The sequence below is a fragment of the Nothobranchius furzeri genome, chromosome 6 (genome assembly GCF_043380555.1).
Source record: "Nothobranchius furzeri strain GRZ-AD chromosome 6, NfurGRZ-RIMD1, whole genome shotgun sequence".
Classification (NCBI taxonomy): Eukaryota; Metazoa; Chordata; class Actinopteri; order Cyprinodontiformes; family Nothobranchiidae; genus Nothobranchius; species Nothobranchius furzeri.
In genome coordinates this window covers 23,698,382-23,725,954 of record NC_091746.1, presented here as the reverse complement: position 1 = coordinate 23,725,954, position 27,573 = coordinate 23,698,382, and the positions used below count along the sequence as shown (strand labels likewise).

General features: G+C 49.1%; 1 protein-coding gene across 1 annotated transcript; it reads right to left on the bottom strand.

Annotated features, from left to right (window-relative positions):
* Window positions 1–20,914: 20,914 nt before the first annotated feature.
* inab (internexin neuronal intermediate filament protein, alpha b) lies at window positions 20,915–22,979 on the bottom strand. Its single transcript, XM_070552654.1, has 3 exons — window positions 21,845–22,979; window positions 21,399–21,523; window positions 20,915–21,315 (listed from the first exon to the last, which is right to left on the bottom strand). Exons 1-3 carry the CDS (start codon window positions 22,886–22,888, stop codon window positions 21,054–21,056), a joined length of 1,431 nt encoding a protein of 476 aa, XP_070408755.1. The 5' UTR covers window positions 22,889–22,979; the 3' UTR covers window positions 20,915–21,053.
* Window positions 22,980–27,573: the final 4,594 nt, after the last annotated feature.

Genomic DNA, 27,573 nt, shown 5'->3' with positions numbered 1-27,573 from the left:
TCTCACACTCACTCACTCACTCATTCTCACATACTTACTCACTCACTCACTCACTCACTCACTCACTCACTCACTCACTCACTCACTCACACTCACATACTTACTCACTCACATACTCACTCTCACATACTCACTCACTCACATACTTACACTCACATACTCACTCTCACACTCACTCACTCACTCATTCTCACATACTTACTCACTCACTCACTCACTCACTCACTCACTCACTCACTCACTCACTCATCCATCTTTTTTCTCAGTAGTGTCTCAGGGAGCTGATGTCTGACTGCAGCTGAATGAGAGACGTGGGACACACACTGGCCTGGACGGGGACAGGGACAGGCTGAGACCTGCCACACACCAGGGGACATCTTAAAGCGTCCAGTTAACTTAACCTGCAGATTTTGGGTCTGTTGGCAGAAACACAGTGAAAACTCACACTCGCAGGAGGAATACACGTTAGATCTGTGCAGAAAGGCTGGAGATGGGATTTAAACCTGCAACCTTCTTACTGTGGTGGTGGAGCAACCCACTGCACCACCATGCAGCCTCTGCCAGACCACATATGTCTGTAAAATACTTTCAAAGGGAATGCTCCTCCATCGACCACCTCCCTAATTAAGAGGCGTGAACTTTATAGATTTGCTGCCCGATGATGTGAGACACACACACACACACACACACACACACACACACACACACACACACAGCATCGACTTCTGAAAAACGGTCACGCCAAGAAAACGGAAAGATTCCTGTGTTTCCTGCCTGATCAATAGATGCTTATGTGGCCGTAGTGAGTCGCTAAATCAGCCTCGGGCAGACGACCTTCGGGTGGGGGTGGGGGGTGGGGGTGGGGGTGGGGGTTTAGGTGAGAAACAATTCAGAAATTGTTGGTGCTGATGAAGAGCAGCAGATAAGTGATGGGGTTCAAACAGTCTGTGTGTGTGTGTGTGTGTGTGTGTGTGTGTGTGTGTGTGTGTGTGTGTGTGTGTGTGTGTGTGTGTGTGTGTGTGTGTGTGTGTGTGTGTGTGTGTGCATGTGTGTGTGTGTGTGTGTTATTCCTTGATCAGAGGAGGTCAGACCTTCTACCTGGACGAGATGGAGCAGTCTATCCTCCATGACAGAGCTAAAACACATCTGTAATAAAAATGGTGGACGTGCCGTTCCATTTCTCACATTGAACCCATACAAGTTGATCCATGATGCAGTTAAATAAATGGAACAGCATCACAGTGGTGTGTTAGGAATGTCTTCAGGAGTACAATCGCTCCAATAACTTCCCCTCCCCGTTTCCTCTTCATGGAACGACAACCTGGGAAAATCATGACCCCATGAAATCCCTAACCCATCAGGTACGCTACAGAACGATGACTCACAATGATGCCGCGCCGCACCGTCGCTTTGGTTTGGAGCAAACGACTCACTTCCATCTGAAGCTAATCATCCTGTCAGTTCTTCTGACTTCAAAGTTGAAAAATATGTTCTTGTTATCTACGTGAGCTCACGGGAGGCAGCTGATGATGGCTCTGTTACTTCAGCACCGGTCACACCTACATGCTTATGGACTGTTAGCGTCTAAAGATGGAGGTCACAGTCTCATCATCCTCCTGCTGGGTCTCAGAGCCGGAAACACAAGCAGGGAAGCTGTCGGAGCCACTCCCACCATCTTCTCCCATGGGAACCAGGAGATGTCAACCATCTAACGTGTCCTGGACAACCAGGAGATGTAAACCTGATGTCCTGAGTTCTCACCCCAGATGGAAATGCCTGAAACACCCTCCCATGTAGGTGTCCAACCACCTCAGGTTGCTCTTCTTTATATTGAGGAGCAGCAACTCTACCTCTCTTAGGGAAGATCCCAGATCCCAGCCACCCTGGATGGGAAGTTCCTTTTAGCCTCCTTCATTGAAGATCTTCTTCTGGAGAATCTTCCTGATGCAACTTGAGCACTTTCCACAAGGACAGAAACCTTCTCTGAATCCACAAAACACCAACTCTCCAGACATCAGAGAGGCTTCTGAGGAGAGAACTGATTCAGCTCAACATAAAGGTTTTCATCGATCTCCTGGTCTTACCCCTGATGTTACAGATGTCAGCATCAAGAAAACATTTTTGGCATCAAACATGCTTCATACATAAAACGGTGGTATGGTAAATATCGCAGCATTAAACAATGTTCCGTTTGTCTAGAAGACGTTTTCCCAAACATGGCTGACCTTCCTGCAGGTCACACCATGAATGTACTTTGCATTTAGATGAGCAGCGGCGTGCGAGGAGGGATGCTCTGCAACAATCTCAGACACAGCAACGCGTTTTAAGGCACATTGAAACGGTTAAACGGGTCTAATGAAGTGTGCTTAGCTGAGGATGTGTTGCAGGATCCTAAATATTAAACATGCAAAGTTAATCAGTGACCGGTGAGTTGGAGGTTAGCTTGTAGCAGATTAACTCGAACACGGTTCTCAGTCAGCCGCTTGTCAGTAGGAGGATGCATCATTAACACCACGCCCCTGCTTTTATTTCCTGCTAGGGCACCGCACCCCCAGTGCAGCTGCCTTGTGCACATCTGGATGTTTGAAGACTATAGATGTGCATCGACCAATCAGCTGGTCTCTGGGGACAGGTAATCTTTACTCCTCTAAGCTGACCGCCTCCTCGGTGTTGGGAGAGGGGGAAGGAAAAAGTCCATCTGCGTCCTTCCCGTTTCACCTGCTTCTTCTGCTAACGGATGGAAAACTGTGAGCGATGGTGGGAACACGTTGGTAACCAAAAGCCTCGTTCCTCGTCAGGATGAATGCGTTATTCAGAATCTAATTTTGACTCAAAAATATGAAGAGTTCTTTGCCGAAAGGAAGAAAATATTATGGTGATTATTTCTGGAGTAAAACAGACATTTATTCTTCTATCTAATTGGCCTTCGTAGTGATCTAATCCGTTTAAAGGCTCTGATTTTAACACGTGACCTTTTTCCACGTCGCCCCTACTGGCTGAAAGCTGAACTACAGCTAAACAACTGTGCCACCGCCTCCGACAAGTGTTCGCTCTGGTTTTAGCGCTTTACTTTCCTCCTTTTACTCCCGGGCTCCGCAACGATGCCAACACAGAAGCAAACTTCCTCCTCTTCTTTTAGCGTCTTCACGTGCGAACAAGTTATAGCATATTAGTGATGTTTCGGTCGCGAACGAACCGGCTCTAAGAGCCGGCTCTTTGAAGTGAACGACGGGAGCCGGCTCGTCATTGGGAGCCGTCCCCTCCCCTCCCCCCTCCCCTTTTGCTTTGGTGAAAGCCACAGGCGATTGGTCAACATGTGTAACTGCGTGTCCAGACGGTCCACACACAGAGCAGTAGGGGTGGGGAAGAGGGAGGATAAGACTCAGACACACAGCAGAGCACATGTGGGCGGAGGGAGACGAGAGGGAATGAGGAGGAGGAAAAAGGCAAGAGAGAGAGGAGAGTGTGACGAAGACGGTGAGAAAATGAGCGCCAGCAGTCAGAAAGTGGAGATTTCTGAAAGTGTTCAGTTATTAAATCCATAGAAATGATAAATATTTGATATATTGCATTTTTTACATTAGTAAATCATTTTACACATAGTTTTGCATTATTTTGGTTATAAATGTACTCTACGCAACAGAAAATCTGAGGAGCCACTTGGGAGCCGAAAGAGCCGGCTCTTTTTGGTGAGCTGAGCCAAAAGAACCGGCTCTCTAAAAAGATCCGGAATTCCCATCACTATAGCATATAGAACAATTATGTGAGCTACTGGCACAGTAAACTCAATCCCAACCATTGCGCCACCTCCCAGTAATACCTATAGACCACGTGGCACATGATATCACACTCCCAAGACCCCACCCCCAACTTCTGGCCAGAGAGCAAGAAGACAGCCGTCCTCCAGTGACCATCGCTGTTAAGATAAATGTATTTGTATGTAAAAGCCAAACCACATCCACACACTTTCTCTCCTGCACAAAGAAGGCAAACCTTCTGCACTTTAGTTTTAATGAACCGGGTTAAATTTTGTGCTGTTGGAAAATCAATAAGGCTAATATTGTGAACAAGGTCTTTTTAATTTAAACACGTTTTTGAAGAGCAGCCCCCCCAAACGAGACACAAAACTAAAAGACGGAACAGCTGCATTTCATTTCTTTATTTTTGTACACTGTAGCTGTCATGAGCAGAACTCAGAAGACCCGTGAAGATGCCAACACAGTAAAACTATATAAAAAAAATTTTATTTTAAGAAGTTACCAGATGGGCGAGGCTGGAGACAGAGTCGGAGACAGGCGAAGGTCAAAATGGCAGGCAGAGTACAAGGCAGGGGTCAGGAGAAAAACGAGGTCCGAAGGCAGAGATCAGGCAGGGTGGAATGCTGGAGATATTACTGGCGTGAGCTTTACAATAATCTGGCACTGGCTGGAGAGCAGGCTGGGAGTTATATAGCAGGAGGAGCAGGTGTGTGTAATGAGCTGATGAGGTGTAGGTTAGATTGCTGTGGAAACAGGGTTTGGCAGGAGCGGTGGCATGAGGGAGCCAGGTGTGATGCATGAAGGTGATGAGGTGCTGACCGGGGTTGCTATGGAAAACAGGGCTTGGCTGGAGCTTGGTGAGGGGACCATGGTGAGGAGGCAGAGGAGGGTGAAGGACGGGAGTCATGACAGTAGCGTACCAAAAGGCCAAGTATTCCATCAAAGTTAGCTTACAGGACAATCTGACACCGTGGTGCTGATGTGAAGAAGAGTTGTCAAAGAACCTAAAGTAATAAATATTACATCAAACATTCAAAGACCAATCAGACTGATGATTCATATTTATTTGGAATATCACATCTTATTGGTCATTTAAGTTCATGTGATAAATGTAGCTAATTCTCACCGCTACAACACTTATAGTTTAGGAGGATGAGAACCACTTCAGATGAACCATCCTGTTTTCAAGCAGGTCCTCTGAAGAACCTTACGAGATTAAAAGACCAAAATAAACAGGTTTTTAAATGTTTTTTTACTGCACTGATCAAGGTATTAAACGACATTCGTCTCAACACTGATTCGGGTGAAGCATCTGTCCTGATGATGCTTGACCTCAGTGCAGCTTTTGATACTGTGGACCACAACATCCTTCTGGACAAACTTATAAACTGGGTGGGACGATCAGGCACAGCGCTTGGCTGGTTCTAGTCCTATCTCAAAGACAGGGTCTATGTTGTCTCTATTAGGGACTAACAATCAAAGTGGATCACTGTGACATGTGGGGTCCCCCAAGGCTCAATTCTAGGACAACTACTCTTTGATCTCTATATGCTCCCTCTGGGTCAGGTCATACTTAATAACAACATCGCCTATCATAGCTATGCTGATGACACCCAGATCTACCTAGCCCTATCACCTAGTGACCGTCGTCCACTGGACTCACTCTGTCAGTGCCTAGAACAAGTAAACGACTGGATGCAGTCAAACGTCCTTCAGCTAAACAAAGACAAGACAGAAGTTATTGTCTTTGGCAACAAGAAGGATAGAATGGATGTTATTGCTCAGCTGGACTCCAGGGGAACAAAGACAAAGACCCAGGTTAGAAATCTTGGTGTTATCATTGACTCAGAGCTGAGCTTCTCTGGACATATTAAGGCTTTAACTAAATCAGAGTTTTATCACCTTCATCAAACATCAAGAGTCAGAGCTCTCATGTCCAGACCAGACATGACCAGACCAGAAACTCATTCATGTGTTCATCTCCAGCAGGCTGGACTACTGCAATGGTCTCCTAACTGGTCTTCCCAAATGCTGTGAAGCAGCTGCAGCTTGTTCAGAATGCTGCTGCTAGAGTCTTAACAAGAACTAAGAGAACGGAGCACATCACTCCTGTTCTTAGATCCCTACACTGGTTACCAGTAAACTACAGAACAGACTTCAAAGTGCTACTACTAGTTTATAAGTCACTCAGTGGCATAAGACCAGAATACATGTCTGGTCTAATTCCTGTATACTCACCCAATAGGGCTCTGAGATCCCTGCGAAACAATCAGCTGGTAGAACCTCGGGTCAGAACCAAACATGGTGGAGATACATTTAGATACTAAGCTGCTCACATGTGGAATCAGCTTCCCCATGACCCCAGATCTGCCCCAACCCTAGTGTTGTTTAAAACTAAAACCCTCGTGTACTCATCAGCCTTTACATGAATTCTTTCTTATGCTGCACCGTCTCCTCTGTAAATCTTTGCTGTAACGTTGTCTTCTCCTTTAGCTCTAAACCGTAATTCTCTCCGTGTGTATTTTGTGTTTTCGTATCATGTCCTGATGATTGTGAAGCACACTGAACTGCCTCTGTGTTTGAAATGTGCTCCAGACATCAAGCTGCCTTGCCTTTTTGGTTTAAAATTGTGATGCAGATGTGAAAAAGAAAATCAAAGTGTTTAAGATCTTATTATGATGAAGTCTTCTTTACTTGGATGGATTAATTAGTTGAACGTGATCGTTTACTCAGAGTGACGCTTATTTTACTGAGAATTTGGGCTTTCGAGGTTTCTGATGGCCTTAATGACCACAACAGTCATTTCCTCTAGGCTCAGAGATTAATGACTGAAACGTGCTTCGACTGACCTCTTCGCACCACATCTGTCCAGCTGAACAGGAAATGAACGTTTACTGAAGCGACTAAACGAAGCTGTGAAAGAAAAGCTTTTCTAAAACCGGGATGATTGGGAAACACACTGCCTTGAGCTGTCTTGGTGGAAAAACAACGGTTCCTTATTTAGAACACTGAAAGGTTCCTGCTTTGTGGAAAACAAAAAGGTAGCTGTAAATTGATCATACATCTGTTTACCAGAACATTATGACCAGAGCAGATTTTCTGTCTGAAGCAGCTCTGACGGGTCGGGATAGCCTCATCCTCTGTGGGTGTAGAGAAACACATTCTCCCAGGATCCTGGCCCCGTGGGATGTGAAATTGTCACGGTGTAGGAGGTGGAGATGATGGACCATGTGTGGTTGAGCTGAGCAGGAGGAAAAATGCAGGCTTCAGTAAAAGTAAAAATGGTTTAATGGCAGGATGGGATGAACAGGAACACCAACAACAGCAACAATGAGCTGACAAAGGACAGGGGCAAACAGGTGGTTTAAATACAGAGGGCTAATTAGGGAAACATGGGCAGGTAAACGAGGGACAGGTGAGAACAATAAGGGCAATCACGGCAGGAGAGGAACACAGTCAGGTTGGGCAGGGGCAGATCGTGACAGTACCCCCCCCCCCCCCTAAGGGCGGATACCAGACGCCCATAAGGCCACACGACACAGGAGACTGGACAGGGACTGGACGGGGACTCGGAGACTGGAACAGGGACTTGACAGGACTGGAACAGGGACTTGACTGGACTGGAACAGGGACTGGACTGGACTGGAACAGGGACTGGACTGGAACAGGGACTGGACTGGAACAAGGACTGGACTGGAACATGGACTGGACTGGAACAGGGACTGGACTGGAACATGGACTGGACTGGAACATGGACTGGACTGGAACATGGACTGAACTGGAACATGGACTGGACTGGAACAGGCGTGAGACCCAGGCAGAGAACTGCAGGAGCAGGCGTGGGACCCGGCAGGGGCTGCAGCAGTAGGCGTGGGACCCGGCAGGGGCTGCAGCAGTAGGCGTGGGACCCGGCAGGGGCTGCAGCAGTAGGCGTGGGACCCAGGCAGAGAACTGCAGGAGCAGGCGGTACTGTCACGATCTGCCCCTGCCCAACCTGACTGTGTTCCTCTCCTGCCGTGATTGCCCTTATTGTTCTCACCTGTCCCTCGTTTACCTGCCCATGTTTCCCTAATTAGCCCTCTGTATGTAAACCACCTGTTTGCCCCTGTCCTTGGTCAGTTCATTGTTGTTGTTTGTCGGTGTCCTGTTCATCCCATCCTGCCATTAAACCATTCTACTTTTACCGAAGCCTGCATTTTTCCTCCATTCAGCTCATCCACACATGGTCTGCCGTCTCCACCTCCTACACCATGACAGAATGAACTGACTAAACCGGGACCTGTGGTGAGCATTTCTAAATCTCCCTGGAGGATTTATTTTTATTTTTTTGTCCTTTAGCAGAAGGAGATTCTGGCCCAGGGTGTTGGCGCATCCTACCTGTTCTCCGGGGTGGTCACGCCTCTGGGTGGGTTTCGGCGCATCCAGTTCATTTCCTGTGGTGGTCGAGCCCTTCTCCTCTCCTGCTTTCTGTCCCCGTCCTGTTTTTCACATGGAAGCCACGGATCCTGGAGCTACAAGGGAGTTACACCCCCTACGCATGCCATTGTTCTCCGGGGTGGTAGGGCTGGTCTCCCCGCTCTTCTCCTGCTTCCCTGCACCCAAGCCTCTGCCGGAAATCCAGCGAATCGTGCCGTGCACCTGCTCTGACCGGCTGTCCAGTGCCTGCCGCCGATCCTGGTTTTCTGGCGTCGCTCCTGCCGTTCGTCCACTTCCTGGTCCACGCTGTGGGGCTTATGCCTGCAGGTCTCGTACTGCTGCAGTCCCTGCTGGGTCCCACGCCTGCTCCAGCAGTTCTCTGCCTGGGCCCCACGCCTGCTCCTGCAGTTCTCTGCCTGGGCCCCACGCCTGCTCCAGCAGTTCTCTGCCTGGGCCCCACGCCTGCTCCTGCAGTTCTCTGCCTGGGCCCCACGCCTGCTCCAGCAGTTCTCTGCCTGGGCCCCACGCCTGCTCCTGCAGCTCTGCCTGGGCCCCACGCCTGCTCCTGCAGTTCTCTGCCTGGGCCCCACGCCTGCTCCAGCAGTTCTCTGCCTGGGCCCCACGCCTGCTCCTGCAGTTCTCTGCCTGGGCCCCACGCTTGCTCCTGCAGTTCTCTGCCTGGGCCCCACGCCTGCTCCTGCAGTTCTCTGCCTGGGCCCCACGCCTGCTCCAGCAGTTCTCTGCCTGGGCCCCACTCCTGCTCCAGCAGTTCTCTGCCTGGGCCCCACGCCTGCTCCTGCAGTTCTCTGCCTGGGCCCCACGCCTGCTCCAGCAGTTCTCTGCCTGGGCCCCACGCCTGCTCCTGCAGTTCTCTGCCTGGGCCCCACGCTTGCTCCTGCAGTTCTCTGCCTGGGCCCCACGCCTGCTCCAGCAGTTCTCTGCCTGGGCCCCACGCCTGCTCCTGCAGTTCTCTGCCTGGGCCCCACGCCTGCTCCAGCAGTTCTCTGCCTGGGCCCCACGCCTGCTCCTGCAGTTCTCTGCCTGGGCCCCACGCTTGCTCCTGCAGTTCTCTGCCTGGGCCCCTCGCCTGCTCCTGCAGTTCTCTGCCTGGGTCCCACGCCTGCTCCTGTCCAGCCGAGTCAAGTTCCAGCCGAGTCAAGTTCCAGCCGAGTCAAGTTCCAGCCAAGTCAAGTTCCTGTCTAGTCTTCGAGTCCTCGCCTCCTGTGTCATGTGGCCTTATGGGCGTCTGGTATCCGCCCTTAAGGGGGGGGGGGGGGGGGGGGGGGGGGGGTACTGTCACGATCTGCCCCTGCCCGCCTGACTGTGTTCCTCTCCTGCCATGATTACCCTTATTGTTCTCACCTGTCCCTCGTTTACCTGCCCATGTTTCCCTAATTAGCCCTCTGTATTTAATCCACCTGTTTTGCCCCTGTCCTTTGTCAGATCATTGTTGTTGCTTTTGCTGGTGTTCCTGTTCATCCCATCCTACCATTAAACCATTTTTACTTTTACTGAAGCCTGCATTTTTCCTCCTGCTCAGCTCAACCACACATGGTCCATCATCTCCACCTCCTACACCGTGACAGAAATGTGATTTTTATAGATTGGATCACGCATGCCACATGACAGATTCTGCCTAAACGCCTCAGATTTCATCATGCTTGTTGAGATGTTCCCTGTTATCAGGTGTGAAGAGAGTCGAAGTGCTCCCAGAGGTAGGTTGCATCAGTGTGAAGGTGAACATGCGCAAATCTATGCTGTCGTTTTTGATGAAGAAGAGCTGCACGGTTGTTGCAGCAACAGGTGGGTGCTGCCTCACAGGGAGAAGGTTGTGAGTTTGAATCCCGGCAGTGGCCTTTCTGTATGTTCTCCCCATGCATGCGTGGGCTTTCTAACATGCGTGTTAGGTTCATTTGATGCTCTAATATCAGGTCGGGAACAGAAAAACAGCTACAGAGTCTTTCAGACGGAGAAAAGTTCTTTACTCTGAGTTTGGCGTAACTTGGTTGAACTTTTTCGTGCTCAAGGTCTCTTTAGGTCTTTAGAAATGTCGTGTCATGGTGTGCAGACCCGAAGTTGAATAGAAGTCCACATTCAGCTGCTGGATTATGGATGAAGCTGCAGCAGCACGCAACCCTCCCCTCTCAGAGCTGAGGGAACATTTCAGACACCGCCTTTGTTTCTGCGTTCTGCTTTCATGCAACCAAACAGATTTAAATAAGAGACCAAATGATGATTATTTAGAACGTCAGTGGGTTTCATTCCTAACAGGAACATCGTTATCATCAGTTATAGTTTTGCTTTCTGCCGGTCGATTCCTTGTGAAGGACTCGTCGGGGCTGAACTTGGACAGGGACAGCCGCCCTTCGTAGCTAAAACATCATAAACGATGTGTTACTTCATACGTTATCTGAAGGCTATGATGGAGACAAATATGCTTTCAGGGACGTGTTTGAGATCAACTGTGATTGTTTAAATTCTTTTTCATGGCTGAATCTCCGCAGCATGCAGAAAGCGGTATTTGGATCTCTGTGAACCGATAACTTGTTTGTCTTTTTCCTCAGCTTTGTGCATCAGATGTTTTGTGCATCCAAGCAGCTAAAAACTGAAAATAATAAAAACCTTTTTAGTATTTTAGGTTTCAGTGTGAGTTTTCACATAGCCTGAAAAACAAAAACTCCCACATGACTAGAAGCACATTCATTATTTAGCCGAAGCACGCTTCAGACCACTCGTCTGTCACATCTTTCAAGACTCAATTTGTATCCCTAAATGGAATTCTCTGGAATACTCCAGGGACAATGAAGTCCAAACCGGGCTCATTTTCTGATAAGCCAGACTTCCCAGCTAACGTAACTATGTTTCTCAGGTCCTTCGATATCGTTTGTTTTTCTCCACAAAAGCATAGAAGAGGTCCCGGATGAGGGCTGCAGCGTTGCCCTTTGTTCAGGGACAAATGTCCCCGTTTCCTCTGCCTGTCTGGCTCAGCCGGGAGTGTCTCTGCTATTATTAGCACCAGTGAAAAAAAAGGATTACACTGCTGCCATGGTTATCTCGGTGAACCGCGTCACACCGAGGTCCTTCCTCAAAATGATTCAGCAGTTTCTCTCCAACCCACGGCGGTTCTTTAACACCTTGTTCTGAGCTTCCCGACACCGATTCTTTAGCGTTTCCATTAGAAGTCCATTTGTGACATTGTTTGTTTGTTTGTTTGTTTGTTTGTTTGACTCATTGATTTTGCTTTTGTCTCCTTGTTCATCCTCTTAAAATCTGAGCCTGTGTTCATGACTCGGACCTTCAAATGTCTGGATGAAAGCAAAGTGTGTTTCTTAATGAGGATGCTCCTCAGCTGCAGCTCAGCAGGGCGTTAGCAACAGCTGCCACGGCGACAGAGACACGCACTTTGTTTACGGGTGCAGGAGAATACACTGAAGTCTGGTGTACTGAATAGCATGTCTACAACTGTTTATTTCTGGGTGGGCTCTGCTTGTCCAGTCGAGGGAAACGGTTTTGATCCACAGACAGACACAAAACTGTGAGATGTACAGCTCCGCTCCTCAGCTGGCTTCTAATTTCTTACACCATCAAAGCCCCACAGCCATTTTCCACCAGGCAGCACATAAAGCATGCTTCTCCTCCATCTCATCCCCCCTCTTTCCTGAAGACTGCTACGAGGAGGACATAAAAAAGAAAGATGGCCACTGTGACACAGTGGTGGATATGGATGATATTACCTTTGAAATTAAAACATCTAAAGGTTTAGGTGTGTGAGTTAACATGGTAAAACTTGAAATCGCTGCTGAGAATGTGTATTATTTGTGCACATTTCAAATTTCTGGTATGATCAGAAGCTCTGTTGTTTCCTGTCTGTCAGCTAACGGTGTCCAATTAAAGGGGCAATATGTAAAAATGCTACAGTTAAATAATGTCTAACTTCCCAGTCCTGGGGGGGGGGGGGGGGTCTGTTTTTCTTCTTTCGAAAGGGCCAAAGAGGGACGTAGTCGTTGTTTACGATCTGTGAGCCGGCAGGGTTGGCGAGTCAGCAGCAAGCTAACGCTACATGGCATGCTGTCTTGTGTCCACCCCTTGCCTTGTACTGGCACCATCCCTGGTCATGAAGAAAGGGCAGAGAGGCAGGAGGGAAGCTTCTAATGGACGTGAAGCCCGAAATGAAAAATTTAAACTCTTCTGAAGTTTGAAGCAGTAAATGGATGGCCTGTTTCCTGACAAGTTTTACTGCCACACCTCCCATTCTGCAGGTGTCATGAACTCCTCCTCTTAACCTCCTCTGCGGGCCGGGCTGGCGCTGCACTCCAGTTCCCAGCATGCCTGTCACCGACGCTTCCCGGTGACGTCATCCCGCTGAGCCTATTTAAGGACCTGTCACAGCGGAGCCGGCACTCAGTCATCATCTAACGATAGACGCCAAGCCATTCTAAGACCTAAGACACTAACTCTACGAACCATACGGGAAGAGAACTTCCCACGCTGCCACATATCAGTCTCCATCCACCATTCTCTCCGCGCCTGGGTCTCATAACCACTCCAGCTCAGCCCATCAAACCTGACAGGATGACTGAGTCCCGAGTAGACCCAGCGGAGATCGCACAGCTGCGAGCTGAGGTAGCGCAGCTGCTCAGCCGAGTAGAACGCCAGGAGGCGGACAACGCCCAACTCCGTGTGGAGAACAATCAGCTGCGTGCTGTTACTGATCGCCTCGCATCCAAACTCGATTCCGTCACCGAACTGGCAGTCCAACTCTCCTCAGCCCTCCAACGACAGTCATCTGCCACTCCTAACGTGGTGGAGCCGTATCTAAGTCTCCCAGAGAAATGGGATGGGATTAAAGGATCCCCGGAGAGCATGTTGGCCGTTCTGTCCATGACTTTTGAGTGTCAGCCGGCACGCTACCCGACTTCCTGCTCTCGCGTGGCTCTGTTAACCTCCCTGCTGACTGGGCGAGCCGGTGAATGGGCGGCTGCTCTGTACCATCAGAAGTCCCTAGTCTGCAACGACTATGAAGCCTTCGTGAAAGAACTGAAGAAGGCATTCGTTCATCCCAGCAGCGAGGTCGCAGATGAGACACGCCTGCTCCAGCTTTGACAAGGCTCTCAGACCGTGGCCGAATTCACCTCACGCTTCCGGACCACCGCTGCCCGTCTAACCTGGGGTGATGCCGCAGTGAAGGCTGTGTACTTGGAGGGATTGTCACCCCGCATCCGTGAGGGCATGATTGGTCACGAGGCTCCAACCACCCTGGACCAGGCGGTGGACCTGGCTCTCCAGCTGGACCGCTGCCTCCTCACCAGACCAGGAGTGAGGGCGGTTCCCGTACAATCCCGAACTTTCCCCCGCCGTCAGGAGAACCAACCCATGGAGGAACCCATGCAACTGGGTCATTTGCCCCCCGAGGAACGGGCGCGCCGTTTTCAGGAGGGACGATGCGCCTATTGTGGGGCTCTGGGTCATCCCCGTGCAACATGCCCCATACGCCCGGGAAACGGTCCCTCCGGGTCGGTGTAGGAGCTGCCTCACTCGGAGTTTCCACTCATGCAGCTCCTCATCACACCACCCTCTCGGTCTCCTTCCAGCTGAGCCAAGGACCGGTCCCCCTGGTGGCCCTCCTCGACACCGGAGCTGCAGAAAGCTTTATCGACCAGGGGTTGGTCAACCGGCTCAAGATTCCACTCACCCTCCTCGATCATCCCGTTCCCGTCACCTCAGTGGACGGGCGCCCTCTCATGCCATATCCGATCACGCACCGAACCCAGAACCTCCGGATGACCATCGGAGAACACGTAGAGACCCTTCATTTCTTGGTCATTCATGCCCCTACGACTCCTCTCATTCTGGGTCATTCCTGGTTCCGCCTCCACGACCCTCACATCTCCTGGTCCACCAGTAAAGTCATGGCATGGGGTGTTAACTGACGCCTTCATCATCCGTCTCCAGGATCACAGCCTAGGGAGACACCACCCAAGGATGTGGATTTAACACTCCTTCCAGGATCACAGCCTAGGGAGACACCACCCAAGGACGTGGATTTAACACTCCTTCCACCCCAATACCACGATCTGGCTCGGGTCTTTGCAAAGGAGCCTACCACCAAGCTGCCTCCTCATCGCCCCTACGATCTGGAGATCAGGCTTCAGCCCGGAACCACCCCGCCTCGGGGTCGGCTGTTCTCGCTCTCCCCGGCAGAGACCCAGGCGATGGACGCTTACATCAATGAGGCTCTCCAGAAGGGGTTTATCCGACATTCCACGTCTCCTGGGGCGGCAGGGTTCTTCTTTGTGAAGAAGAAGGAAGGTGACCTCCGGCCCTGTATAGACTATCGTGGGTTGAATAAAATCACCATCAGGGACCGCCATCCTCTTCCCTTAATGAGCACGGCTCTGGACGCCACTGCCCAAGCCACACTGTTTACCAAGCTGGACCTCCGCAGTGCATACAACCTCATCCGCATAAAGGAAGGAGAGGAGTGGAAAACCGCTTTCATTACACCCACTGGACATTATGAGTACCTGGTCATGCCCTTCGGCCTCTGCAACAGCCCTGCCGTTTTCCAGCGTTTCATCACTGATGTCCTCCGTGACATGCTGGGTCGTTGGGTTTTTGTTTATTTAGACGACGTCCTCATCTACTCCCGCACGGCCGAGGAACACACCCAGCATGTTCGAGCCGTTCTGTCACGCCTCCTGGAGCACGACTTATTCTGTAAACTGGAGAAGTGTGCTTTTCACCAGGAGTCCACCTCGTTTCTGGGATTCATCATCTCCTCCCAGGGCCTGCACATGGACCCACAGAAGGTTCAGGCGGTCGCGCAGTGGCCACTACCCAAGACCCTGAAGCAGTTGCAGAGTTTCCTGGGGTTCTGCAACTTCTACCGCCGGTTTATCCGCAACTTCAGCGCCCTGGCATCACCATTAACTTCCCTGACGAAAACAACCAATCAGCCTCGCCCTTTCCGCCTCTCCCCGGAGGCCGTTGCTGCCTTCCATGAGCTGGTCCGCCGCTTTGTAAGCGAGCCCATCCTCCTCCACCCGGACCTAACACGGCCTTTCGTTGTGGAGGTGGACGCCTCTGAGACGGGCGCGGGAGCCGTACTGTCACAACGTGGCCAGGACTCCAAACTCCATCCCTGCGCATTCTTTTCCCGGAAGTTCTCTCCTACCCAGCAGAACTATGGGGTCGGGGACCGGGAATTGTTGGCGATAAAGTGGGCCCTGGAGGAGTGGCGACAGTGGCTCCTGGGTACCCCCACTCCTTTTCTAATCTGGACTGATCATCAGAACCTCATCCATATTCAGACCGCTCGCCAACTCAACCCTCGTCAGGCCCGGTGGGCCCTCTTTTTCGAACCTTATAACTTTCACATCGCCTACCGCCCCGGCTCAAAGAACCTCAAGGCGGACACCCTGTCCCGTCAACACACCCAGGATCCAAGGCCTCCTGAACCGAGGTCCATCCTCCCGACCGAACGGTTCTTGGCCGCCCTGAAATGGCCCCTGGAAGCCTCCATCCGGGCGGCTCTCCCGGCGGACCCGGCGCCCCCAGAGACGCCTCCTAACCGCCTTTACGTTCCGGCCGTGTGTCGACAGGAGGCCTTGAGGTGGGGGCATAGTTCACGGCTCGCGGGACACCAAGGCCAGGCTCGTACCTTCCAGTTCCTCCGCCGGGCCCTGTGGTGGCCCTCTATGAGAAAGGACGTGCGTGAATACACCGCTGCATGTGACACTTGCGCCCGGTCTAAGTCCACCACCCAACCTGGAGCCGGGGAATTGCAACCGCTCCCTGTGCCTAAAAGGCCGTGGTCGCACATAGGTGTGGACTTTGTCACGGGGCTTCCCGCTGCCGACCACCTGGACACCATCCTCACCATCACCGACCGCTTTTCGAAGGCTGTGCACTTAGTGGCTATGGCAGGGCTCCCCACGGCTAAGAAAACGGCGGAGCTCCTCCTCGATCATGTGGTGAGGCTCCACGGATTCCCCCAGGACGTGGTGTCTGACAGAGGGCCTCAGTTCATCTCAAGTTTCTGGAAGGCTTTCTGTCGGTTGGTGGGCGCTTCCGCCAGTCTGTCGTCAGGCTATCATCCCCAGACTAATGGTCAGACGGAGAGAGCAAACCAGCAGCTTGGGCGTTACTTACGCTGCTTCGCCTCGTCTCAACCGTCCACCTGGCCTCGTTACCTCCTATGGGCGGAGCTCTCTCACAACCTCCAGACGTCCTCCGCCACGGGTCTATCGCCCTTCGAGACCTGCTACGGATACCAGCCCCCTCTTTTCGACCATCAGGTGCCGGAGGTGGAGGTTCCGGCGGCTCAGGATATGGTCCGCCGCTGCCGTCTCGTTTGGATCAGGGCTCGCGCCGCCATCACCCGGGCTAATACGGAGTACTCCCGACAACACCGCCGCCGCCACCGGCCCGGCTCTGTGTTCCAGCCTGGTGACCGGGTTTGACTCTCTACCGCAAACCTCCGGTTTCCGGCTGGTTCCAGGAAGCTGTCGCCTCGCTTTTTGGGGCCCTTCCCAGTCCGAGATGTCCTCGGTCCGGTCGCTTACCGGCTGCGCCTCCCTTCCACTCTTAAGGTGCACCCGGTATTCCACGTCTCACAGCTCAAGCCGGTGGTGTCTTCTCCTCTCCATCCGCCTCCGGCCCCGGTGCCGACGCCCCGAGATGTCGATGGGGACCCCGTCTACACCGTCCGCAAGATTCTGGACGCCTGCCGCCGGGGCCGTGGATGGCAGTATTTGGTGGACTGGCAGGGTTACGGTCCAGAGGAGCGTAGCTGGGAGCCTCCCCTCTCGTTTCTGGATCCTTCTCTGTTGGCTGATTTCTGGTCTCGTCGCCCTGGGCCTTCTGGAGCCGTCCCTCGCGGGGGGGGTCCTGTCATGAACTCCTCCTCTTAACCTCCTCTGCGGGCCGGGCTGGCGCTGCACTCCAGTTCCCAGCATGCCTGTCACCGACGCTTCCCGGTGACGTCATCCCACTGAGCCTATTTAAGGACCTGTCACAGCGGAGCCGGCACTCAGTCATCATCTAACGATAGACGCCAAGCCATTCTAAGACCTAAGACACTAACTCTACGAACCATACGGGAAGAGAACTTACCACGCTGCCACATATCAGTCTCCATCCACCATTCTCTCCGCGCCTGGGTCTCATAACCACTCCAGCTCAGCCCATCGAACCTGACAGCAGGAGTATTAATCATTGAAGGTCTGCAATGTGCGTCATGCAAGTGCACGCAGCACCAAATCAGAGACGGCCCACGTGGTCCAAGGTTTTAAGGTTTGGGCCCGCGTGCGTGGAGGAGGGATTATGGTGTGAAGGTCAGGGTCGAGTACAGAAGCAGGTCTGTAGCAGAAATCGACACGGTGGTCCTGAGGAGGGAAAGAATAGATAACCTCAAAAATGGGTCATGGAGGTGGCGCTGTATGACCTGAACTGGTCTAGGATGTTGGACTAGAGAAAGTAACTGTTACTTTTCTTTAAGAGTATGAGACAATGTTAGACTTTACCCTAAAAGAGTGGCCATCACTGAATCCTGTAAGTCTGCTGATTATTCTTAAACGGGTTTGTCGACATTCCTCCATCCATCAGTGGCAAACGCATCACTAATCATGGTTGTGAGCTTTGCTTTGACTCCAGATTTCTGCAGTTTCATTCAGAACCTTCCAGAATGAGCCGTTTCAGGCCTCTGCCACTTTAAGATAACAAGCTAAAGCTGGTCACGCCTACTCACCCCCCACTCAGGTTGTTATCAGCTGCGAAGCTTCGATATCTGGGAAAGGCTTGGAGTCGAGCTGCTGCTCCTCCAGCATAACAGGTCGAAAGCAATCCTATGCCAATTCCCCTGTTTGTGACATCACAATCGAGGGCTTTTTGAGATGGCTTGTTTTAGGCACATAATTTCTGAAACCAAACACTGACAGTAAACAAAGGGATGTTTTCTTGCCATACCATATTTATTTGTAAAACACGTTTGAATGCAGAATGTCAGCTGACCAAAGAAGGGACAGTGTTCGCAGAAGCTGTAGAGACCCACATGGCAACATGAAAGGATGCAAAAGATGAGTCCCTTTAAAACCCAGAGCATCGCACCTTTGGTTTTAGTGGAAGTCAGTCAGAAAGGTGCAATTATCAGGATCTAAAGAGTGAGATGAGATATTTAAAGTAACTGGATTATTAACAGATCTCACAAAGGTTCTTCTACAATCTGCTCTTTAACTGTATTATTTCCTGCTATTTCAGCTCTTAACTTAACTTTCTCTCTAAGTGTTTTTCTCCCCAGAAGAAGCAACAACGATGTTCTGCTGAGCTGTGGTGGCCTCATGGAGGGGGCCATCGTCTAGCACACTGCTGCTAATCACTTAAACATTCTCCCTCTCCTGATGATAACTTTTTGCTTTCCTTGATGTTGGATGTGCTAATACTAGTTTACCTGTTTAATTATAGATCCACTAGGATAAATACGATAAAGTTTATCTCTCACCAAATAGAATATTTACTAAGCAATCACAATATAACTATAGACACATTACTTTGTCGTGTGTGTGTGTGTGTGTGTGTGTGTGTGTGTGTGTGCGTGCGTGCGTGCGTGCGTGCGTCTGTGTGTGTGTGTGTGTGCCTGCTCTGTCTTCTCGATCCCCAGTGAGTCGTGGAGGATGGCTGCTTATACTGAGCCAGGATCCTCTGGAGGTTTCTTTCTGTTAAAAGGGACTTTTCGTCTCCACTGTCGCTGCATGCTTGCTTAGTATGAGGATTGCTGTATAGTCACTGACACTCGTCAGTGACTTGATGCAATTTGCTGGGTTCCTTATATAGAAAACATTATTTCTGATTGGCTTAATGAACTGACCTGAATTGGAATGTTTATTGTGTGAAGTGCCTTGAGACGACTCTTGTCGTGATTTGGCGCTTTATAAATAAACTTGAATTGAATTGAATTGAATTGTCTTTTTTGCAGCCAGCTCCTAAAAAAGTCACAACAAAACCGTGTGCAGCCTCAGTAATGTCAAGTCTTTATTGATATGGTGTCACACAGCAATACATTAGTAGTCACAGTAAAGAGAAGAGCATTTCAACTACATTCATCCCCTACAACGTCCGCATGGTAGCTATAATAAAGACGCACCGGACTGAATCAGACACATCAAACACGTGACCAGAAGCTGCTGGTGTCTTAAGGCATTTCACATCCTACAGTACTTGTTCTATGTTATTGTCAAATGTTGATAGCTGGTTATGGTTTGGTGACAGTTGTATTATTTCCAGAGGTGTACATTCAGAAGTGATGTTGTTTTTGGTTTACGGTGTAAGGCTACAGGCTCAGCCGACGTTTCATCCATTGCAATTGTGTGTGACGTGCAACGCTGACAGCATCCTTCTGAGACGGTTTTAAAACTGCTTCACACTGGAAATCAACAACCCATAAACCACATGTATGGAATCTGATGCCTTCCACGTCTATTGTTCCAGGTATTATAGGCCACTGTGTAGAAATACAAACACACTAAGATACTTGTCACATGCTTCGGGTAAGACAACCAAATCCAGAGCAGCTTGTTACTGAGCGTGAGTGCACAAGGCTTTGGTCGCCTTGACGTGGAGCAAGATGGTGAAATAGCTGTGTCAGAGCCGGCCGTGCACAAGCAGAATAAAACAAACACAAACTACGCGTCTCATAGTTGAGGATTTCTACCAATGTGGTCCAACTACAACAGACATTTGATTCAGTCATGGCCACAAGTATAAACAACAAGGTCAGGTTGTTTCCAACACATGGTAGTCTGGCAGGTTTCCATGTTTCGTTACCAGACCAGATGTGGCTTTAGTGCTGCTGGCGTAGGCGTTGCCCAGAAAGAGAAATCATACTAAACCTCATGCAGTTGTGCTGAAATATTTCATATTTAACTGAGTGATATGTGTTAAAAGACTTCCCATTTCTATCATATAACAATTTGGCAACTTTCAGTTTTAGCACTCATATTTCCTCATTTCCCCCGTAAATGGATGTGCAGACTGTTAATTATCAGTTTATGTGCTTCAAAGATGAGCGTCTGTCTTTAGGTTGACATGATCAACATTTAAGATGTGCTGAAGATTCAGAACAAGTTGTAATTCCTAAAAAGTGTAAATAACGATGCTGAACTTTCCATTCAACCAATCAAATCCTGATCTGGGTCAAGTCCCTGCAAACACGGCATCAGCATGCATGACGTCTTTTAAATGTGTACTACCACACACACACACACACACACACACACACACACACACACACACACACACACACACACACACACACACACACACACACACACACACACACACACACACACACACACACACACACTTGTATCTCTAGCAAAGTGAGGACCATCCATAGACTTATACTCATTTTAACTTAATTCACACCAGACTTCTAAAACCAACTAGTAAGCTTTTTTAAAAAGCGAGGATCTCAAAATTGTCCTCACTTTGAAAAATGTTCTCACATTATATGGAAAATGGTCCTCAGTATGTATTAAGTACAAGTACACACACACACTCTCTCTCTCTCTCCTTGTGTGTGACGAGAGTAGCTCACAGCTTGTGGTAGAAACAGGTAACTAGAGTATCTAGTGACTGAGCGTCTGTGAGATTGGTGACAAAGATCAGGTTAGTGATTGTTGTTGATGGATTTTGTGAAAAAGACAAAGACGTCTTCCCGATGGTGAAATGGTTACATGGAGTGAGAATGAAAACCCTATCGTATAACAAGACTTTCCTCCCTTCCCGGATTGCCTGCAGACTTTCCACACTTACTATGGTTTAAGATGGCAGGTGACGAGAGCAATGAGTTTAAATCAAAGCTAAACGGGACGAGGGCAGGTTCTAGTTATTCTGACTGGTCGGGACCTCTTCCTGCTGCTTCTCCATCTTCTTGGTGCTGACAACCGTCTCCTCATAAACTTCACGCTGGGACACTTTGCCGCTGGACTTGTTCAGCTGCTGCTCCTCCTCTTTGGCCTCCTTCTTGGAGGTCTTGCCAGAGCTGGTGAAAATGCGGGTCTGGTAGTTGTAGTTCTGCCCACCCCCCATGCCCGGATAGGCAATGCCTGTCCCAATGCGGGTCTCCTCTCCCTCCAGTAGTTTCCTACAGAAAAGGAAGGATGACAGTTAAACAATCATCTGGGGGTTTCAATTCTATTATTGTTCTAAACACCTGATTAATTCTACCTGTAAGCTGCAATCTCGATGTCCAGAGCCATCTTGACATTCAGCAGATCCTGATATTCCCTCAGATGTCGAGCCATCTCACTCTTGGTGGTCCTAAGCTCGTTTTCCAGCTCTGCCATGCTTTCCTGAGCAACGACATCAGACCAGAACTCAACATTTCCGAGTTTTAAATCATGTTTACTGGTGCAACTTTGCTCCCTCCGCTGTTCAACTCCTGAGGCTATGAGAGAGATGTCTGGGCTGAGACATGAATTTGATGATTAGACAGAAATGATTCATTTGCATGCAGGCAGCAGTGGGCGTTGTCAGTTCTCAGGGGAGAGCTTCAGCACCACGGACAGAGACACACAGCTGCTGCTTCTCAGTTCTGCGCCAACAAATAAAATAACAAAATGCTTCATTTAGAGTGAAATCATGTTTTAAAGCGTCTTTAAGAACAAAAGTACCTGATATCCCACGATCTCCATGCTGTGTCTGTCCTCCATCTCCCGCAGCTGCTTCTCCAGAGACTCGTTGGTCCCCCTCAGACTCTCTATCTCGATGGTCTTGGACTGCAGTTGCCTCCTGAACTCGTTCATCTCCTCCCTGCTGGCCCGGATGGTCTCGTTGCTCCGGTTGGCCTGCTCGGACAAGTCCGCGAACTTGCTCTTGTACCACTCCTCGGCGGACTGCAGGTTCTTTGAGGCCATGGACTCGTACTGGCCGCGGATCTCCTTGAGGGCGGAGGTGAGGTCTGGCTTGGAGACCTCCATCTCCACGGACACCTGAGCAGCTTGGATCATTTCCGTCAGCTCGGCCACCTCTTCGTCGTGCACTTTCCTGAGGAAGTTGATCTCGTCCAGGAGGGACTCCACTTTCTTCTCCAGGTCCAGGCGCACCATGGTGGCATCGTCCACGTCTTTCTTGAAAGCCTTGAGGGTCGCCTCTGCCTCTTCTCGGGCGCGGAACTCATCCTCGTATTTCCCTCGCAGTTTCTGCAGATCGTCGTCGATGTTGTCTCTCTCGATCAACAGCTGGGACTTCTCCCCGTTCAGCTCCTCGAGCTGGGAGCGAAGTTCGCGGATCTCCTGCTGGTACAGCTCGGCCAGTCGGGACGGTTCTGCCTGCCTCTGGCGCAGCGCAATCAGCTCCGTCTCTAGGACTTTGTTGTGCTGCTCCAAGTTGCGCACCTTCTCGATGAACATCGCAAATCGGTCGTTGAGACCTTGCATCTGCTCCTTCTCATTGGTGCGGATGATTTTGAACTCATTGTTGAGGACGCTGCTCTGTGTCACATCGAAGGACTCCAAGGGCATGGAGAAGGAACGGACGGACTTTCGGCCGTACGAACCCAGGGACGGGATGTTGGTTCGGGACACAGAGGTGGACCGGTAGCCTCCTCGAGTGGAGACGCTCATCGCTGTGCGCGATGGAGAGGAGGAATAACGGGGAGAATCCCCGAAAATCCTCCGGTAAGAGGAAGAGGAGAAGCCTTCAGATCCGTAGCTCATCTTTACTGCGCTGAGAAAGGACGCAGCGGTGGGCGCGCCTCCTTATATAGCGGGATCGACCCAATCACTAATTAATGTGTGCTGGTCACATCCGGGCTCGGTTCGGTGTGCAAGCGTCAGAAAGTTCAGCTTCAATTCAAATAGTCGCAAAATCTCCTCCTAAACATGTAAATTATGGTGGAACTGCGTCAAAACGCTGTCAAACTTGTTTTGGCGCACGGATGCTGCGCAAATCAAAATAAGAAACCAAATATTTCAGTGACGGTGCTGTTTACGTCACACGTAAAGGAGATATAAATCTAAACGTGCTCGTCATAATAAATAATAATGCATAAGGTAACGGACGAAGACGCGTCATGAGGAAACGCGTTTTCCTCACACCTAACACACATTGGCTCACCTGAGAGCTAAATAATAAAATCACATAATCTGAGAAAAATGAACATTTAGGTGCAGCAAGTAGAGGCTTAAGCTTTAGTGCGTCTGCTAAAAGCAAACATGTCGATGTCATCATCACCATAGGCCCAACACAAATGTTAATAATTCACTTACTTCCGCTCTGGTCCAAACAAATCCCAGTCCAAAGATAGCTTTTGCTTCCCCCTGCTGTCCAAACTCAGCATAGACCGAACAGAAACGGCTGGAATCTTTAATGATGATTAAAACATGACAGAATGACGCGTCATTTACTCAAAGCTGATTTTATGAGGCCTCTCTGGTGACACACGGGAAGCGTAGTGATTCATAAAGGTTCGTTCGCTGTGAAACTTTATTAACTTGCTTTCTGATTTGACTGAGATTGGGTTTGACGTAATAAAATCAGCTGTGATTTCTGAAGCTGGGGGCTCAGTATGGCTGAAAGGATCCTTTTGATTATAAATAATAATTATTTATAGTTTTGATAAAACGTATTAGACAGATGTAAACGTGCCTTCGTGTGTTTAAATGTCTGTCATTAACATTACGACAGCCTAATGCGATTTATTTCTCCCATCTTATTCAATAATTAATGCAAAATCGGATCGTCATACAGGGTCACGTGGCACCAAGGAACTTTGGACAAGCCATTGTATCATATATTGTAGTTTCTGCCACTGGTTCTTTTCTCTTGTTCCATGTTCAAACAACAACGCTGAGGGTACTGAAAGTATCTTTTTATATTAGTAGTTAATATTAGTACTATTAATATTTTTACTCATTTTAATCCAGTGTTTCCTCTGTAGGGGCCCTCTGCCCCGGGAGCAGTGGTCAACTGTAGCTTCCTGGGCGCTCTGCAGGTGGGGTCTATGCTCCCCCTCCACTGAGCGCCCTGACAGTGTGGAAGACCTGATGCTGCCGGGGCAGACGGCTCCTCTGATGGCGTTTCCTTGCGTTACCTTACTTGGCTCATCTGGACTCAGCCAAATATAATTTTTACTTGTGTGTGTGTGTGTGTGTGTGTGTGTGTGTGTGTGTGTGTGTGTGTGTGTGTGTGTGTGTGTGTGTGTGTGTGCTTGCATATGTCTGTTAATGTTTTTAACCTGTTATGGGAATCTGGGGTCATTTTGTAAAGCACTCCTTGAGTAGCACTTTGTTTGAAAAGCGCTTTATAAATCAATTTGATTGATTGATTGATTGATTGATTGATTGATAGTAATTACTTTGATAGTTTATTCATAAAGCATCTTCTGCCCCTTCAGCGGAGGCCCAGGGTGCCTAACAGGACATAAACACCAGCGTAGTAAGAAAAACAAGATGATGAATAAAAATCAGTAAAAAGAAAAATAGACAAATAAAAGCAATTAAAAACTTTCATACAAGTGATAAAAATATAAAAGCCAGTGTAATGCTGTGGGAAAGCAAGCTGATAAAAGTGGGCTTCAAGGTGTGATTTAAAATCCTAAGGAGAAGGCTCCTGGTGTTTGCAAATTTCCGTTAGATGAGTCATGAAATTAATGTTTGACAATCTTTTTGATATTAATTAATTTCTTTTAATAGTAAATAACAATCCTGTTATTTAATTCAAGGACTCTGCACCATGTCTCCAAGACAAGTGTATTCATCATGGCTGCTAACTTTGTTGTGATTCCAGATATTTGGAACTGAAAGGTCATTATGCAAAAATACGGACAAAAATTACATAAATGTTTCTCGTACTGTAGCCTGGTTAGCCATCCTCTACATGTGAACATAGTCTGGCGACAGCCCAGACACACAGCTCAGTAGGGGTGGCATCTACGGTTGTCTGTCAAACTGTCTCTGCACCATATCATAGCTCTGCACACAACTGGACAGCACCAGGACCAATCAGAGCAAAGAACTACTTGACATATCAGGCTCTGCCGCATACCATGGACGGATCCTGCCGGAATCTGTGGACTGGTGTGACACTGCATGCTTGAAACTTAGTGTCAGTAAAACCAAGAAGATGGTGGTGACCTTCTCCAACAAGCAGAGACCTACTGCTACTACCACCACCATCATCCCCGTGGAGCTGGTAGAGGAGTATAAATATTTGGGGACCATCTTTGATCACCTCCTGAAGTTTGCCTCGAACACAGAGGAAAGTCTCAGGAAGTGCCAGCAACGACCCTACCTCCCGAGAAAGCTAAACTCCCTGGAGTCGGGAACAATAGCTTTTACTACTCCTTCACAGAGAGTGTCATCACGTTCTCCTTCACCTGCTGGTTCCACTGTATCAGCCTGCAGCAAAGAAAAAGCCTACATAATACTGTCAACGTGTGCTCTTGGATCTTTGGACTCCCAAAGACGAATCTTAACATCACAATGTGACCAGCACACAGGCAGCTTAGCACCGAGAATCATCAGAGATCCCTTACACACCTCACGGTGCCCGCCGACTCCGGCGCCCAGGCTGTAAGACACAGAGGAGGAGGAGCTCCTTTGTTCCTTGAGCTGTACTTCTTCTCAACTCACAGGCATGGATGTAATTTTCACTTTAGAAGTGGGGGGGGGGAACGGGGGGGGGGGGGGGGGCATCTTTACAGTATGCTCTAATGGGAAACAGGCTTCAACACAAACGGTTGTTTTCCGCTTGGTCCTAGAGCTCAACCTGTGTCAATTTAATATAGCGTAATATTATTTTTGGATGGTAAAAAGTGCAGGGGTCAAAACTTGACTTTGGAAAAAGTGGGGGGTACCCCCCCCCCCCCCCCAAAACAATTGCGTCCATGCTCATAGGCCACGTGTATGCGAGGGTGAATGTAGTTGCACACATATGTGTGCACATATACGTAACTAGACACCTGCTATCATGAACCACTCACATTGAACGATAATTGTATGTTTCCAGTGTTGGTGTCTATGTCTGCGCTGCTCCACTACCCCTTTTAATTGAATCTTGAATGTTTGAGGAAAATCAGTCTCCTGGGTCACGTTCACTGTCAAAGAAACAGAAGAAGTACCTCTATCTGCTCATGTCTCAAAGAAAAGCCCATCTGTGAATTTTAAAGACACGTTCTGATGACAAGAAAGCGCTTGTTTTCAACAGGCAGCAAAAGTTGCTTTATAGGCTTTGTATGAAAAAGTGAGGAGGATTACAACTGCTCGTCTCACCAGACTGACATATTCAACCGCACACGGAGAAGAAAAATGTCTGTGAGTTTACTTCTTCCTGGACGACAGAAGGAGCATTAAACGTGGAGAAAACCACTAAAACTCTGGCCGTGTGGTCAGCAGCAGCCACGCTGGGCGAGAGGAGGTTCTGCTGTGATGTCACACATGACACGTCTCATTTGCAGTTATTTTAATCGCTAATTTTTACAAGTTAATACGTTTCTGATTATGACAGACATAGTCGAAACTCACATGATTACTTTTCATTTAAACTGAAGTACAACATATGTGTGATTCAGAGCGTGAGGCGAAGCGGACCAGAAAATACCTTTTATAGCCCCGTTCATGGACTCGTGAGCTGACCGAAAGGGGGAGGAGCCTCCGATCACACGGATCTACCATATCGGACAGCAAAAGCATGCGGACAGCGAGCAACACAAGTACTAAGCAAAGGGAAAAGTAGAGCCTAAGATTGTTTTTGTGACGTTTAAAGTCCCATTAGTCATCAGGCTCCTTTCCTGTGGAACCAGCTCCCAGGTTTAGCTTGTGAGGCAGACACCTTATCTACTTTGAAGACCAGACTTAACCCTCTGGAGGCAGGCGTTGCAGATTAGCAATGTTAAAACCTACCTGGTTACTCCACATATGTATTTCATAAATATTTTAACTCAGAAGAACCCCTGAAGGACTTAGTTGTTCGTCCTTTTATCAAAACTTATTTTGAGCCTGAGAGGGTTAAAATAGTTTTTATTTTTATAGAGCTTATGGTAAAATTCTGAGTTATGTTAGCTTAGGTTTGGACGAGTGGTGGAGTAGAGGGAGGTGGAGCGTAGGGAATGCAGCTGGTAAACATGGTTTTCCCGTGCCCTGCCTCCAACATGCCTCGATCTAAAAAGCTAGGTTATCTGGAGTTATCTCTGTAGTTATGCTGCTATAGGCTTAGACTGCTGGAGGATACACTGACCACTTTCCACACTCAACTACTTTCTTCTACAATCTGCTCTTTAACTGTATTACTTCCTGCTATTTCAGCTGTTAACTTTATTTTCTCTCTAAGTGTTTTTCTCACCAGAATAAGCTACAAAGATGTTCTGCTGAGCTGTGGTGGCCTCATGGAGGAGGCCATCGGC

What these genes read in the sequence shown, in the direction of transcription:
- inab (XM_070552654.1), bottom strand. Translation starts at nt 22,888, where the DNA reads ATGAGCTACGGATCTGAAGGCTTCTCCTCTTCCTCTTACCGGAGGATT. An exon ending in TGGAGATCGTGGGATATCAG is followed by an intron (nt 21,524 to 21,844) that starts GTACTTTTGTTC and finishes GTCGTTGCTCAG; the next exon opens with GAAAGCATGGCAGAGCTGGA. An exon ending in ATCGAGATTGCAGCTTACAG is followed by an intron (nt 21,316 to 21,398) that starts GTAGAATTAATC and finishes CCTTTTCTGTAG; the next exon opens with GAAACTACTGGAGGGAGAGG.